Here is a 17,516-nt window from a genome sequence, read left to right on the forward strand (position 1 = left end):
TGAAGCAGGGCAAAGGCTAACAGAGTTTTGCCAAGAGAACGCACTGGTCATAGCAAACACCCTCTTCCAACAACACAAGAGATTACTCTACACATGGACAACACCAGATGGTCAATACTGAAATCAGACTGATTATGTTCTTTGCAGCTGAAGATGGAGAAGTTCTATACAGTCTACAAAAACAAGACCAGGAACTAACCATTGCTCAGATCATGAACTCCTAATGGCAAAATTCAGACTTAAATTGAAGAAAGTGGGAGAAATCCCAAGGCTATTCAGGTATGACCTAAATCAAATCCCTTACGATTATACAGTGGAAGTGACAGACAGATTCAAGGGATTAGATCTGAGAGACAGAATGCCTGAAGAACTATGGACTGAGGTTTGTAACATTGTAGAAGGCAGTGATGAAAACCATCCCTAAGAAAAAGAAATGCAAAAAGGCAAAATGGTTATCTGTGGAGGAATTACAAAGAGCTGAGAAAAGAAGAGAAGCAAAAGGCAAAGGAGAAAAGGAAAGATATACTCTGAATGCAGAGTTCCAAAAGATAGCAAGGAGAAATAAGAAAGCCTTCCTAAGTGATCAATGCAAAGGAAGAGAAGAAAACAACAGAATGGGAAAGACTAGATCTCTTCAAGAAAAATAGAGATACCAAGGGAAAACTTCATGCAAAGATGGGCACAATAAAGGACAGAAATTGCATGGACCAAACAGAAGCAGAAGTTGTTAAGAAAAGGTTGAAAGGATACACAGAAAAACTAAACAAAAAAGATCTTAATTACCAGATAACCACTTTGGTGTGATCACTCACCTACAGTCAGACATCCTGGAGTGCAAAGTCAAGTGGGCCTTAGGAAGGACCACCATGAACAAAGCTAGTGGAGGTGATGGAAGTCCAGCTGAGCTATTTCAAATCCTAAAAGCTGATGCTGTGAAAGTGCTGCACACAGTATGCCAGCCAATTTGGAAAAATCAGCAGTGGCCACAGGACTGAAAAATTGTTTTCATTGCAATCCCAAAGAGAGGCAATGCCAAAGAATGTTCCAACTACCACACAATTATACTCATTTCACACATGAGCAAAGTAATGCTCAAAATTCTTCAAGCTAGCTTCAACAGCACAGATACTAAGAACTTCCAGATGTTCAAGCTAAATTTAGAAAAGACAGAGGAACCAGAGATCAAATGGCCAACATCCCTTGGATCATAGAAAAGGCAAGAAAATTCCAGAAGAACATCTACTTTTGTTTCATTGACTATGCTAAAGTCTTTTAGACAAAGGACAAGAATGTGTGGATCACAACAAACTGTGAAAAATTCTTTAAGAGATGGGAATATTGGACCACCTTACCTGCCTCCTGAGAAACCTATATGCAGGTCAGGAAGCAACAGTTAGAGCCAGACATGAACAACAGACTGGTTCCAAATTGGGAAAGGAGTACATCAAGGCTGTATATTGTCACCCTGCTTAGTTAACTTACATGCAGAATACATCATGAGAAATGCTGAGCTGGATGAAGCACAAGCTGGAATCAAAATTGCCAGGAGAAATAGCAATAACCTCAGATATGCAGATGACACCACCTTTATGGCAGAAAGTGAAGAAGAACTAAGAGCCTCTTGATGAAGTTGAAAGACAAGAGTGAAAAAGGTGGCTTAAAACTCAACATTCAAAAAATTAAAATCATGTCACCCATTCCCATTACATCATAGCAAATAGATAGGGAAACAATGGAAACAGTGACAGACTTTACTTTCTTGGGCTCCAAAATTCTGCAGATGGTGACTGCAGCCATGAAATTAAAAGAGAGTTGCTCCTTTGAAGAAAGCTATGACAAACTTAGCATATTAAAAAGCAGACATCACTTTGCCAGCAAAGGTTCTAGACGTCTAGTCAAAGCTATGGTTTTTCCAGTAGTCATGTATGGATGTGAGAGTTGGATTATTTAAGAAAGCTGAGTGCTGAAGAATTGACACTTTTGAATTGTGGTATTGGAGAAGACTCTTGAGAGTCCCTTGGACTGCAAGGAGATCAAACCAGTCAATCCTAAAGGAAATCAGTCCTGAATATTCATTGGAAGGACTGATGCTGAAGGTGAAGCTCCAATAGTTTGGCCACCTAATACAAAGAGACGACTCATTAGAAAAGACCCTGAGGCTGGGAAAGATTGAAGGCGGGAGGAGAAGGGGACGACAGAGGACAAGATGGTTGGTGGCATCACCGACTCAAAGGACACGAGTTTGAGCAACCTCCAGAAGATGGTGAAAGACAGGGAAGCCTGAGGTGCTGCAGTCCATGGGGTCGGAAAGAGTTGGGCATGACTGAATGACTGAAGAACAACAAAGTCACTAAGACCTTCTCTGACAACTCACTCTCCATCCCCAACCACACTTGAAGCTTTCTTTGTAGCAATCTATACCACTCGACACATTAAGTATTCTTGCTTTGGTTGTTTCCTCCCATTTGAACATCAACTCCATGAATGTAGAAACCTTATTTTCCCTACTGCTATATAGCCCCAGTACCAGAACAATATCTGGAACATCACTAGGTTCATAATATATATTGTTGAATGTGTGAATTTTGGGAAAATAAAGTTTTGAGCATTTTATCATAGTGTTAGGCTCTCAGGCACTAGAGTCAAACCAGTTGGTTTAAAATCCCAACTCTAATTCTCCCTGAATATGAATAATACTACATTTATCAGTATGCAATTTGATAAATTATTTAACCTCTCTATCAACTTCTTCATCTTCAAGATGGGCACTCAAATAGTGCCATTTAAAAGAGCTGTTCCAAGAATTAAATGAGATAATCTTTGAAAGGCATATAAGTAACCTCTCATATGTCAGTCATTATTACAAACTTATTCCATTTTACTTAAACTGATTTTTAAATAGAAATTTGTGCTTGATTTTTTTAGATCTATAGTGCACTACCACTATATAGAAAAGATCCTGGTGCTGGCAAAGATTGAAGGCAAAAGGAGAAGTGGGTGGCAGAGGATGAGGCGGTTAGATAGCATCACCAACTCAATGGATGTGAATTTTAGCAAACTCTTTGAGATAGTGGAGGACAGAGAAGCCTGGTGTGCTTCTGTCCATGTGATCGCAAAGGAGTCTAACACAACTTAGTAACTGGACAATAATCACTACTTGTAGCAGATAGTTTCCAAAGACAGACACATTAATTTTTTTCTCTCCCTACATATGTAGGTTGCTTAATCCTTCAAGATATAAAATCCATACATTTTCCCTTAAATCTGAACAAGGCTTGTGGTTGCTCTGGTTATCAGAACATGGCAAAGCTAGCATTTTACCAGTTCTGTGCCTGGCCTTTAAGGGGTCTACATATGTATGAGGGGTCACATGGAAGAGAACCAACAAACCAAAGATGTGAATATACCCTTCCTGGAATCTCCAGCCCATCTTAATGAGGAAGTCAAGCAAATGACCCCTGCCAATGCCATGTGGAGCAGACCCACTTGACTGAAAACAGTAAATCCACATAATAGTGAGAAACAATAAACTGTTGATGTTTTTCTCCAGTAAACTGTTGACGTTTTTCTCCAAATTTACTTATGTACCCTAGGTTTGTGGGTATTCTGTTACATACCAATGAAAAAACTTAAACCATTTCATAAATTTATCACCTTGAAAATACCTCCTATTATTCCTGCAGCTTGTCTAGTTCTAAGGCTAACTTATGCTCATATGCAAGGAAAGAGACTCTTCCAAATTCCTCATACATTTTATCAAGACTAAATCACCATGCAAGCTTTATAACAGTCAACACAATTGATCCAGTGAGTCCCTTTCATATTTCTTTTATCATATAGTTAGTTGAGTTTTGCAAACTTCTTTGTGTGTTGATGAAAACTTCTTTAAAAAGTTTAGTGACCTAAAAGCTCAGGGCACAGAGAGGGTGGGTGGGCTCATTAGAGCTTCTGCGCCATAAATTATTTCTGCCCTTGCCTTGATGATTCATGGAGGTGAATGCCCCTATTTATTTTTACTGATTTAGTGTCAGGCAAGTCATTCTTGTTCTCACTTGATTACTTATAGCCTTCATTCTCTTTAAACCTTAGTAAAATAACATATTTCAACATATCAGCATAAATAAAAATGACGGCACTTTTTACATTAATAAGAAATTTAAATCATCATTTTACTGACCCTTTAGATCCATCTTTCAAAATAACTTGAGCTGTTCAAATTCCTAACTTAATTTTCAATTAAATTAACATGCTTATAGTATAACGAATAGTATAACTATGCTAATGAGAAGAACTTTCCTGGAGTTTCCACTTAATTACTCCACAGTATCTTCAGGGATTTTATTTAGTCATGGTAGAAATTTGATTTTGTTAAAAGATAGTGATTTAGATTTAAACCAATTCATTATTCTATTGAATATGATGTATCCACCCTAATATCCACATGTTTGCAACTTTAAATATCCCCAATTCATAAGGAAACACATGCACTCTTTGGTGCAACTTTAGCCTTTTCTTGACTGTACAGAGCTTAGTTATTTTCTGATAGAATGTGCCACCTAGGGTAACAACTCTTCAGGGTATAATTAAAACCCCCTTTCCTACACAGAATGCATATACCTACACCATATTTCTTTTTATTTAGTTCCATACCTTGCACATTTTTCAAAATATATGAATACATCTTTATAGTTTTGATTATTTTTTTATTTTCTGAAATAAGTATTTAATTACTAAATGGGTTAAATATAAAATTTCACTAAAATGTATTGCTCATTTTTACCAAACTACAAAAGCAATGTAGAAGATAATATTGTTATTATTACTATTTTACCAGGGAAGAAACAAAGGCTGAAAACATTAAGAAATGTCAAAGTTGATAAGTAGGAGAGATTTGAACACAGGTTGTACTGACTCTAGAGTCTAGCTTGACCACTATACTTTCCTGGCTCCGTTCTCCTTGAGTAGATGAGTAATATCACACTTTCCATGGCTTGTTGCATTAGGGTGAAAATCTCATTTAAAAATATCTACCAGAATAATAGTAACTGTCCAATTACAATTAATTGCCAACTGTACTGTTTCAATATGTTCTCAGGTTCCATGGTATAGGGTTTAGCAGTAAAAGAGTTCTCTCTTTAAAATATTTTTTTTTCCCTTAGATGAAATTTAGGAACTATCATTGAGATTATCTGAAGGAATTTAATTAACATTATGGTTGATTAGAAAAGAGATTTCTCATGTAAAAAGATTCATTTTAGTAACTATAAATTATAAGAAAAATAGCTGCCAGTGAGTACACATGCTAGAGACTCCCTCCCCAAGCTCATTTCAATTCATGAATCACCCAGACACAGTCGTCATCCCCAAGGTGATTTTGTACTTCCTAAAATATTTGGAAATGTCTGGGCACATTTTTGCTTCTCATACAAGGGAAGCATTACTGGCTTCTAGAGGGTAGAGGCCAAAGATGCTGCTATCATCCTACAAAGTGCAACAAAGAATCACCTGCCCCCAAATGCCCACAGGGCTGACGTTGAGCAACCCTGAGCTCGTGTGTTGTTTGAGTGGTTTTCTGTGGCAAATCTACAGAGAGGATTATGGTAGCTAATTAATATAAACTCATTGGCAACTGATTATTACTGATAGAAGAAATCATTTTCCATATGAAATATAAAGACAGCCATAACTACCACTTTTCAAAATGGTACGCATTTAAGAGTTTTATATTATATTGAAAAGTCACAATCTCCCTCCTTGTTGTCTACACAGAGGTTTCACAGCCTCATCAATCCAATTATGTCTGCTAGGCTCCTCTGTCCATGGAATTCTCCAGGCAAGAATACTGGAGTGGGTAGCCATTCCCTTCTCTAGGCCGATCTTCCTCACCCAGGGATCAAACCTGAGTCTCCTGCATTGCAGGCAGATTCTTTACCATCTGAGCTACCAGGGAAGCCCAGAGTTTTACATTCCACTGAAGAGTCAAAATTTCCCTCCATGTTGTCTAGACAGAGGTTTCACAAGCTCATCAACCAAATTCTCTTATACTTATTTACGCCACAGATTTTCACAAAGCTTTCATTCAATTGATTATATCAATAAACAAGCCAAACAACTGTGGATATAGAAAATGGTAGAACAATTTGTGTAGAAGACTGCATAAAGAAAAACTTTTTGGCTATAGAAAGGTACTATGGAACAGAGCGACATAAACACCTGTCTATGAATTGAGAACAAAGACATTAAAATCTAAGATATCTTCTCCTCCTCCACGAAGCTCTTCTTTATGCAGTCTTCTACGCAAATTGTCCTACCATTTTCTATATTCACAGGAGTTTCCACCTTCAGTCAGTTCAGTCACTCAGTTGTGTCCAGCTCTTTGCAACCCCATGAACTGCAGTATACCAGGCCTCCCTGTCCCTCACCAACTCCCAGAGTCTACTCAACCTCATGCCCATCGAGTCAGTGATGCCATCCAGCCATCTCATCCTCTGTCATCCCCTTCTCCCCCTGCCTTCAATCCTTCCCAGCATCAGGGTCTTTACCAATGAGTTAGTTCTTCACATCAGGTGGCCAAGGTATTGGAGTTCCTACCTGACCTAAACACACACCCTATAAAGCTCAGTGCTCCAGGAGCCACCTGAGGTTCATCACCCCCAGGCCTCAGAAGTGTAACGCACCAACCTGCGCCAGGCCTTTACAAAGCCACTTGGGCTCCACAAAATATAAGTCACTTAGCTGCAGCGCTGGGTCTTGAAAATGAAGAAGGACCCCTGTAGGAAAAATCAAAAGGGAAACATGGAATTTAGAATATGAAAATAGCAAGGGGCTTCAGAGAGAATCTAGCCCAAGCTCCTCATTTTACAGATTAAGAAACTTCAGCATCGCTGGGGTCAGAGCTGAGACCAGAAACAGGGCATCCTAGCTTTCATCTCAGGCAACCACTGATTCTCCAAGTGCCAAGTTAAACCATCACAATAATAATTCTCCTGCGAGTGTACAAATAACCTCCACATACACTGCATTCATTTGATACTATGAAGGATATAGCTTGAACTTAGGGTCTCACAGCTCCTAAATACTACTGTCATGTTTTAACTCTGGCTGACTTTTTCCACTACTGTCCTTAGATAATTTCTAAATTTTTCTGTTATGACATAATATATGATTCAACATCAGTACACATGATGATCTTTCAAAAAGAAAAAAAAATCAGCTACCTATTAAAGAATTTTGTCAGTATTCTTTTAAATGTAAATTCTACACAAGGGTCAGATACATTTTCACCAACTCGACTGCAGAGCTTTGAAAAAATATGTAATAAACAAACCTGATTCATTAAGAAAGTGAACTGCATGAGGAAGCTCATTTTCATCTAACTGCAGCTGGTGTTCTCTCACAAGTTGTAATAATCGTTTCCGGTCAATTACAGGAAATTCAATTGGCACATTTTTACGCTCTGATAAAATGATTTTCTCAAGTTCTACGTAGCAGTCTGGAATCAGCTGCCCAACAACAGGCTGATCTCGGATCTGTGAAATTACAGATGACAAGCTGTAAAAATCCATTTTATACATCTATATGTCAGTTGGTTGGTAAATTCTGTGCTAATCATTCAGAAAATGATTATTTGTAATAAAATCAAGATGCAATGTAAAACCAATTAAATTGTGAGAAATAAATAAGATGATCTTAAAATAAGAAAAAGAAAAGTGAACACAGAAGCCAATTTGGAAAGAACTATCAAATAACATTGTATGGAAATAATTATCAAGGTATTCAGAAAATCCATGGCAAAATTCAAGACAAATCATTAACCTTAAATAAAGGACCTACTATTTTCTAAGACATTAAATCTACAGGCAATAGATATGCTAACATAAAAGTCAGGATTGTAAGAGCTTTTGGACTTTATTTTTTAGATGAATATATCCACATCCATAGTAAAATTAAATTTTGCTCTTGCTATTTGCAAAATGCAATATTAGTGGGATGTACATATCAACAGTGAAGTGTGGAGACAGACATGAAATTTCCCTACCAAGCTATGCTTTTTCATGGAGACCTGAACTTGGAAAAATAGAAAATCATCTAAACCCCAATGATTCTATGTGAGAGGATGATTTGGGGTCTCTTACACTTAGAATCTAATTAAAATCAAAAGTTTAATAGAATGACCTTATGATGAGAGTTTCTGTAATAAAAAATTTCCAAACATTTTTTCTTCTTAAAAATCTAATTTTAAATAGAAATACAACTCTAATAATAGTCAATGTCTTTGCAAACCACCAGGTGGCAAACTCGCCTCATTTCTCAACCCATGAATATATTCTTGACAATAAAGAATAAAATTTCTACCTGAATTCTTCAACTTACTACAAATAAAAATTGGGTTTATTATACCTGCGCACACACACACACACACACACACACACACACACACATAAACTTTATACTTGTTCTTTATCTACTCTTAACCTGATCCTTCAGGAACCTGATTTATAGCAGCCATAACCATTACTTACATATTTACCTCCAAACAGTTGAAATTGTTTTGAGGTACCCCTTGAACCAGAAAATTAAATATAATTTCACTAACTTCCACTTTTCATGTTCCCTATCTTTATCATTTATATATTAAGATAAAACAGAACTTCAGATTGAAGTTTGTGTTTAACCCAAGAAGGGAAACCTACATATAAAAGTAAACAAGAGTTCACACAGCAGTGAAGTAACAGAGGGAAGTAACAGTCCTTACAGGGCTGGATTACAGGCTGAGCAAAGGACCCCACTCTGCTAAGGGGCTGGACAAGACGGAGAGGGACATTGTTGGCACTGATTTCTATTTTGTCCTACTTCCTTTAACCTTTATCATCAGGTCACCAACAGGCAAAAACAGAAAGCTTTTATTCTAAACTCTGCCAGGACACATGTTAATAAGAGTGAGACACACGAAGATTAGAAAAGATCATGATAAAAGGAAAAGACGAAAAACAAATGAAAGGCCAAACAGAAAAAGATTTTTAATAGATTAAAAGCTGCTGACTGAATACAGGTTGAGGCACCTCAGGGAGGAAAGAATATTCAAGTTCTGGCAGGCTTATTGTTTTGGGGTCATCTGAATCACTAATCTGCAAAGCAGCCAATTGAATTTTCAAACCAATATAACAGAATGATGCATCCATTTGCAATATATACCTTCCTTCAAATAATACTGCCGTTTCTCAAAGCATTTGTTTTTAACCTCCTCATCCGGTATTGCCTTCAGAGTTCATGTACAAGTGCAGAAAGTAGACTGGTCTTATTGCCAGTAAACTGGTCTAACTTGCTATTAGCCTAAAGTAGTACCAGTCCAGCTTGATGAATCAACTACCTTATTCATAGACTTCTTTAACTAAATTCAAATTTTCTCAAAACAAACTCATACTTTAAGAATTCTTTTTTAAAATATGATAAATGGTCTGATATCAATGATAAAAGAGAAGCTATTAAAATATTATAAGTAACAGCAAAGTTCTGTAAGTACAGATATAGTCTCAAAAGGAAACTCCCTGGGTAAAGAGAATATTTAATTGAATATATTAATTTGGTGCATTTGTTTCTTAAAAGTCATGTCACTCTTTAATCATATGTCTCACAAAAGAGTAGCAAAAACTAGAGATAAATGCTATTTTATTCTTCTAACGTAAAACGCCATTGACCCACATTTGTGAAGGCTTTTAATGATTGTGATAAATGTGTGGAAAGATATAAATGTGCAAATTCTCTCTCTGGGCACCACAAAGACTAGCACATTTATAAATGGCTCATTAAGCTTTGGACAGAGCGTAAGCCGTGGAAATGGAACCGAACTAAGCTAACTGGACAACGTGCTATAACCAAGGTGACTGTATAATTTATCATCCAAACTGGAATGCTTCTGAGAACGCAGTGAGACACAATTAATAATTACACTGGGACTGTCCAGGCAAAACAAGACCCTTGTTATAAGCCAGAGCTTTGATCATTAGTAGTAATGAGCTAAACCAATAGAGACCAACAGTGAAATCCACTATATTGTGTTTGTCATATTGAACTATTTTAAGTGTTTTTCAGTACAATTTACACCTTGCTATCTGTAGAGCCCAGGTAAAATTTCTTTCTCTTTCAAGTATTAAAAACAAGCATTTGTTAACCAATTTATTTATGTTTTATGAACTCTATGAACTATATTTGTCTTAGAAAGAAAAACTTTATAAATCAAAAACATAATTCTTAAAATACAGTTTGTATGAACTAGAATATCGCTTATACATTGTTGAAAACCAAATTAGTGACCGTGGTGACCAGATGAAAGAGATTTCCCTCAATATTGAAGAAAAAAAAATATTTGAAAAGGGGATCACAGTGACAAAGATGTGAAGGAACAACAAAGACCAAGATGAACATAAAACAGAAACTCCAAAAGAAAGGAGCAGATGGATAAAAAATAGTCAAAGAAAAATACAAGAAAGATAACTCCAAGATCCCAACATCCACCTTTATCCTTTTGATTGAATCACTACAATAGGATATTGGGAGAGAAGGGCATCAGAAATATGTCCCCAGATTCTCTCAGGAACATTCTCTCAGCCTCTCAGACATCCTTTTAGTTTCTCTCAGGATCCTCAATCATTTTTAATTCCCAATTCTGTGAGTTCAAAATTAAGTCTAATATAAATAATTTTAAAATTAAAAGTACTTGAATAATGCTAACAGCTAAGAAAAACCCACACTTTTAAGATAGTTGTTCTCTTCTCAAGACTGCTGACATTTCTCAGCAGTTGCAGAATGTAAGAGTTAATAAATTATATTTATCTACCACCTAGGGAAGGCAATGAATCATGTTACCTTGAAATTAAGGCTCTCATTGATGATGGTTTTCCGAAGTTTTGCCAAAGCATCGGATTCCTCAGTGGCATTCACAAAGTGGTAATCTCGTATTGCAGGAAACCCTCGTTTGTTCAAGAGTTCCCTGGTAATTTTACTGATACAGGCTTTGCGCTGCTTCTCATCAGTAACATCTAAATGTGTGCCAACAAGAATCACAGGGGAAGAAGAAGCACGGGCCTATGGAGAAAGATACAAAACACTCTTGTGTTTGTTTTAAAATCAAGACTGCATATATTTCCATTGATATTCACTTTCTACAAAATTCACTTGAGTTGAAATGAGAATTCAAAAGACTTCAAGAAGAAAATGACAACTGTCTTTCCTTCCTTAAACCTAAGGAAACAAATTAAACTTAAGAAATTTCTAAAAGTCATTTTTATTTTTATTTATTGTCACTTTTCAGGCAGCCTATATGACAGTTATAAAACATTTCTTTCTTCTGTGCCTAAAATAGGTTATTCTTTAAGTGTGCTTTGGGCTTTTAGATAAAATAGTATTTAATAACACCCAAATAATATCAGAGTAATACAATTTGTTTTATATTTTCTCTTCCTTATCTATGAATTAAAGCTCATTAATTCATATTATAGTAATTCAGTGTGGATTCTACAAAGAAAAGACAAGTCACTAAAGCAGTAAAGCAGTTGGACAGTAATTTGAAGTAGAGGATTTATTTGGCAAAAACAGAACTATGTTCAGCAACGTGGAACTGAACATTATTTTTCATACAAAGTTAAAAGCACATTCTATTTCCTTCCTGACCAGTTGCCCAGTCCCCATCTCTTTGAGAGAGAAAAGCTTCATCTAAATTATTTCATCTGATTGATGACTGTCATTTATAACTTTATTGCTACTTCTGTCTTGGGTATTCCTTTGGAAAAGGTGTATGGATTCATTACATATTCTAATGTATTGTCTATAGATTATAAGATAAAGTCAAGTATGTATCTGCTGATACTTTTTAAGTTGACCTGTCTTTATATTTAGAAATGTCTCTAATAGTAGGTTTCCCTGGTGGTTCAGATGGTAAAGACTCTTTTGCAATGCAGGATCCCTGGGTCGGGGAGATCCCCTGGAGAAGGAAATGGCAACCTACTCCAGTAATCTTTCCTGGAGAATTCCACAAACAGAGGAGCCTGGCAGGCTATAGTCCATGGGGTTGCAAAGAGTCAGGCATGACTGAGCAACGCTCACTCACTCACTCAAAGCAAGTACTGCTGCAACTATAATATTTGCTCATTTTGGCTAGCTATAATAAAGTGTTTAAAAAAGGAAGTTAAAAAAATCACCAAAATGACAAAATAAGCTTAATGGAGCCAAAATACACGCCAAAATTTCCTGGCAAATCCTTGTAAGGTTTGCCTCACAGAAGAGCCAACTAGAGCATTATTCAATGACCATTCATTTTTACTTTAGTCTCAATTCTAAAAAGGCACATATTTTTAAAACCATATATACATAAAGGAATATCTAACAGCAAGAGACAAAATGAAAAAATTACAAACTTTCAAATATAATATTCATCTGGGATCATTTAAAACTGCAAGTCCAACAGGGCTTTACACTAAATTGCCTCTGAGGACACAGTTGATAATGTATAAATTGCTTCTTTTTCTTACTAAGTTTATTTTAAGTTAAGGAAATTCATATTATACATAAGGAATAATACCAGGGAGCTCCCTGATAGCCTCGTGGTTAGGATTTTGGGCTTTCACTGCCATGGTGCAGCCAATAAATAAATAAAATTAAATTTAAAAGAATATAAAAAATAGTCTAACATATATTCTCATTTTTAACAGATTTAAAGGGCTTCAAATTTCTATACCTTTCATTAACATAGAACATACTATTTTCATGTCACAACTTAATTACACCTAAAATTTCCTAACTCTAAGTGCTTCTAACTCTCTTGCAAAAAAGTATTTGAAAAGTCTGTTTGATGGTACTATTTGCCCCAAATAAATCACCTTATACACAACAAGAAAACCCATGAACTATTTTCTATTTTCAAATTATTAGATCATATCACCTTTATATTGAAAAGCCAAGGCTTCATGGCATCAACTTCAGCTTGCCCTTTGCTGAGGTCATAGACCGCAAGATACAAGGCTCGTTGGGTCATAAAGTGGGGATGAGTGCTGTAGAACTCCTCACGACCTAAATAAAGATCAGAGAGCTTTTCAGTCTTCCAGAGAACAGACAAGAACCCTCTTCTTCAAAAATAAAGTTAGGTGGCACTACCCACTATTTACCACACACAAAAAAAGAGAAAAACAATCAAAAGATAATAGTTACAAGATTACACTGGGTTTTTACTAGGGACTGACAACTTCCTGCTTATGTGTCAGCTACGTAGCTTCAGCTGACACGTGCTGGTTCCTAACATTTCCTTCCATGGCTTCTCCATTCTGGTGGCAAGGGAAGAATTAGGAGAAATAAATGACTTTGGAATAATTCCATATGATCCATCAGGTCTCTGTAGTATTGGAACAGAAAATTCAGTTTTTAAATCCCTTTTTAAAGAAAGATATCTGAATTTTAAAAATTTAGCAAAATAAATACCTGCAAAATCCCATACATTCAGAACGAGGTCTTTCTTCCCTTTGCCTCTTATTTGGATGGGCCAGTCTTTCACATCAATGCCAACCGTGGCACCTTGCATCCCAAGATCTGATTTCTTGATTTTCATCAATTGCTGCAATAAGGTGGTCTTGCCACTCCCAGTATTTCCCACAATCATCAGTTTCATTCGGTTATAGGGCACAGCCTTTTTCAACCGCTGCTGAAGAAACCTGGTATTTGAAAAACAAAAATAAAATAATAAATTGCTTACCAGTGTACTTAGGCTATAGGTGAATTCTTACACACTGAATTATTCTGAATATCAAACTGTCATAATGTACAGTATGCAAAAGAGCACATAACTCATAATAACTTAATAATGCATGTGTCTTTCAATGCACTGTTAATACATCTACTTTGTTAGTGATGTTGGTCTAGCTAATAATGATTGGAAGCCTCAACAAATATAATGACACTAGAAACAATCAAAGTATCAAAATGTTTGTAATACTCATTAAAATTTTATATAAAACACATACACAGATGATTTCTTTAAATATCACAAATAAAACTCTAAAAATTATAAAGCATAAAATTTTACAAAGCCCATAGGATAAAGAATCAAGGTAGATCTAGAACTTCCATAATGTTCTCCACAGTGGTTATACCAATTTACATTCCCACTAACAGTGTAAGAGGGTTCCCTTTTATCCACCCCCTCCTCCAGTATTTATTGCTTATAGATTTTTTGATGATGGCCATTCTGGCTGATGCAAGGTGATACCTCATTGCAGTTTTTATTTGCATTCTCTAAGAATTAGTGATACTGAGCATCTTTTCATATACCTCGTGGCCATCTGTATGTCTTGCTTGTAGTGATGTCTATTTAGGTCTTTTACCCATTTTTGATTGGACTGTTTGATTTTTTGATATTGAGCTCCATAGGCTGTTTGTATATTTTAAAGGTTAATCCTTTGTCTGTTGCTTCATTTGCAAATATTTTCTCCTATCCTGAGGGTTATCTTCTCATCTTGTTTATGGCTTCCTTTGCTATACAAAAGCTTTTATGTTTAATTAGGTGCCAATTATTTGTTTTTATTTTCATTATTTTAGGGGATAAGTCAAAAAAAGATCTTGCTGTGATTTATGTCAAAGAGTATTTTTCCTGTTTTCCTCTAAGAGTTTTACAGTTTCCAGTCTTTAATCCATTTTGAATTTATTTTTTTATATGATATTAGGTAGAATTCTAATTTCATTCTTTTACATGTAGCTGTCCAGATTCCCCAGCACCACTTACTGAAGAGGCTATCTTTTCTCTATTGTACTCTTGCCTCCTTTGTTATAGTTTCAGTTCAGTTCAGTTCAGTCGCTCAGTTGTGTCCAACTCTTTGCGATCCCATAAATTGCAGAACACCAGGCCTCCCTGTTCATCACTAACTCCAGGAGCTTACTCAAACCCAAATTCATCGAGTCAGTGATGCCATCCAACCATCTCACCCTCTGTCGTCCCCTTCTCCTCCTGCCCCCAACCCCTCCCAGCATCAGGGTCTCTTCCAATGAGTCAATTCTTCGCATGAGCTGGCCAAAATATTGGAGTTTCAGCTTCAGCATCAGTCCTTCCAATGAACACCCAGGACTGATCTCCTTTAGGATGGACTGATTGGATCCTGCAGTCCAAGGGACTCTCAAGAGTCTTCTCCAACACCATAGTTCAAAAGCATCAATTTTTCGGCGCTCAGCTTTCTTTACAGTCCGACTCTCACATCCATACATGACCACTGGAAAAAACATAGCCTTGACCAGACGGACCTTTGTTGGCAAAGTAATGTCTCTGCTTTTTAATATGCTGTCTAGGTTGGTCGTACCTTTCCTTCCAAGGAGTAAGCATCTTTTAATCTCCTGGCTGCAGTCACCATCTGCAGTGATTTTGGAGCACAAAAAAATAAAATCTGACACTGTTTCCACTGTCTCCCCATCTATTTCCCATGAGGTGATGAGACCAGATGCCATGACCTTAGTTTTCTGAATGTTAAGTTTTAACCCAACTTTTTCACTCTCCTCTTTCGCTTTCATCAAGAGGCTTTTTAGTTCATCTTCATTTTTTGCCATAAGGGTGGTGTCATCTGCACATCTGAGGTTATTGATATTTCTCCTGGCTATCTTGATTCCAGCTTGTGCTTCTTCCAGCCCAGCGTTTCTCATGATGTACTCTGCATATAAGTTAAATAACCAGGGTGACAATATACAGCCTTGATGTACTCCTTTCCCAATTTGGAACCAGTCTGTTGTTCCATGTCCAGTTCTAACTGTTGCTTCCTGACCTGCATACAGGTTTCTCAAGAGGCAGGTCAGGTGGTCTGGTATTCCCATCTCTTTCAGAATTTTCCACAGTTTATTGTGAGTCACACAGTCAAAGGTTTTGACATAGTCAATAAAGCAGAAATAGATATTTTTCTGGAACTCTCTTGCTTTTTCGATGATTCAGCAGATGTTGGCAATTTGATCTCTGGTTCCTCTGCCTTTTCTAAAACCAGCTTGAACATCTGAAAGTTCATGGTTAATGTACTGCTAAAGCTTGGCTTGGAAGAATTTTGAGCATTACTTTACTAGCATGTGAGATGAGTGCAATTGTGCGGTAGTTTGTGCATTCTTTGGGATTGCCTTTCGTAGCGATTGGAATGAGAACAGACCTGTTATAGTTTAGGTGACCATAAACATAAATGTGGGTTTATCTCTGGGCTTCCTGTCCTGTACTACTGGTCTATATTTCTATTTTTTGTGCCAGTACTATACTATAGTGTTTTGATTACTATAGCTTTGTAGTATAGTTTGAAGACAGGGAACTTGATTTCTCCTGCCCCATTTATCTTTTTCAAGATTACTTTAGCTTTTCAGGGTCTTTTGTGTTTCCATGCAAACTATAAAAACTTTTGTTCTAATTCTGTGAAGAATGCCATTGGTAGTTTGATAGGAATTGCACTGAATCTGTAGATTGCTTTGTGTAGTATATTAATTTTCTATCAATTCTATCAATTCTTCCAATAGAAGAACATGGTGTATTTTTCCATCAGTTTGTATCCTCTTTGATTTCTTTCATCAGTGTTTTTTAGTTTTCTGAGTATAGTTCTTTTGCTTCCTTAGGTAGATTTATTCCTAGGTAATTTATTCTTTTGTTGTGATGGTAAATGTGATTACTTTCTTAATTTCTCTTTTAACTCTTTTGTTTCTAGTGTATAGAATGCAAGAGATTTCTGTGCATTAATTTTGTATCCTGAAACTTTACCAAATTCATTGATAATGTCCCAGCAGTTTTCTGGTGGAATCTTTTGGATTCTCTGCATATAGTAACATGTCATCTGTGAACAGTTTTATTTCTTCCTTTTCAATTTATATTTCTTTTATTTCTTTTTCTTCTCTAACTGCCATGGTGAGGGCTTACAAAACTATGTTGAATAAGTGGTGGGACTGGACATCCTTGTCTTGTTCCTGATGTTAGGGGAAATGTTTTCAGTTTTTCACCACTGAGAATAATGCTTGCTGTGAGTCTGTCATATATGGCCTTTATTATGTTGAATAAGTTCTCTCTATGCCTATTTTCTGGAGAAGGAAATGGCAACCCACGCCAGTATTCTTGCCTGGAGAATCCCAGGGACAGAGGAGTCTGGTGGGCTGCCGTCTATAGGGTCACACAGAGTCAGACAAAATTAAAGAGACTAGCAGCAGGAGCATGACCATTTCTGGAGAGTTTTGGTCATAAACGGGTGCTGAACTTTGTCAAAAGCTTTTTCTGCATCTATTGAGATGATCATATGATTTTTATTCCCTAATGTGTTAATATGGTATACCACATTGATTTATTTGCATATATTAAAGAATCCTTGCATTCCTGTGATAAACTTCACTTGATCATGGTATATGATCCTTTTAATTTGTTGCTGGATTCTGTTTGCTAGTATTTGGTTGAGGATTTTTGTGTCTGTGTTCATCAGTGATATTGGTCTACAATTTTCTTTCTTTTTTTTTTTTTTTGTAGGTCTCTCCTGGAG

At 36.4% G+C, this 17,516-nt stretch overlaps 1 protein-coding gene across 6 annotated transcripts in view; it reads right to left on the reverse strand.

Annotated features, from left to right (window-relative positions):
* Nucleotides 1-17,516, reverse strand: part of LRRK2 (leucine rich repeat kinase 2) — a 192,931-nt gene that overhangs the window by 74,400 nt on the left and 101,015 nt on the right. For all 6 annotated transcript variants that reach the window (XM_065934611.1, XM_065934612.1, XM_065934609.1 and 3 more), the window contains 5 exons: nt 13,471-13,700; nt 12,938-13,065; nt 10,867-11,085; nt 7,328-7,529; nt 6,682-6,770 (listed from right to left, as the gene is read on the reverse strand). In XM_065934611.1, coding sequence (XP_065790683.1) covers nt 6,682-6,770; nt 7,328-7,529; nt 10,867-11,085; nt 12,938-13,065; nt 13,471-13,700 — 868 coding nt within the window. The remainder of the gene's footprint in view (nt 1-6,681; nt 6,771-7,327; nt 7,530-10,866; nt 11,086-12,937; nt 13,066-13,470; nt 13,701-17,516) is intronic.

The sequence above is a fragment of the Muntiacus reevesi genome, chromosome 4 (genome assembly GCF_963930625.1).
Source record: "Muntiacus reevesi chromosome 4, mMunRee1.1, whole genome shotgun sequence".
NCBI classification, from domain to species: domain Eukaryota; kingdom Metazoa; phylum Chordata; class Mammalia; order Artiodactyla; family Cervidae; genus Muntiacus; species Muntiacus reevesi.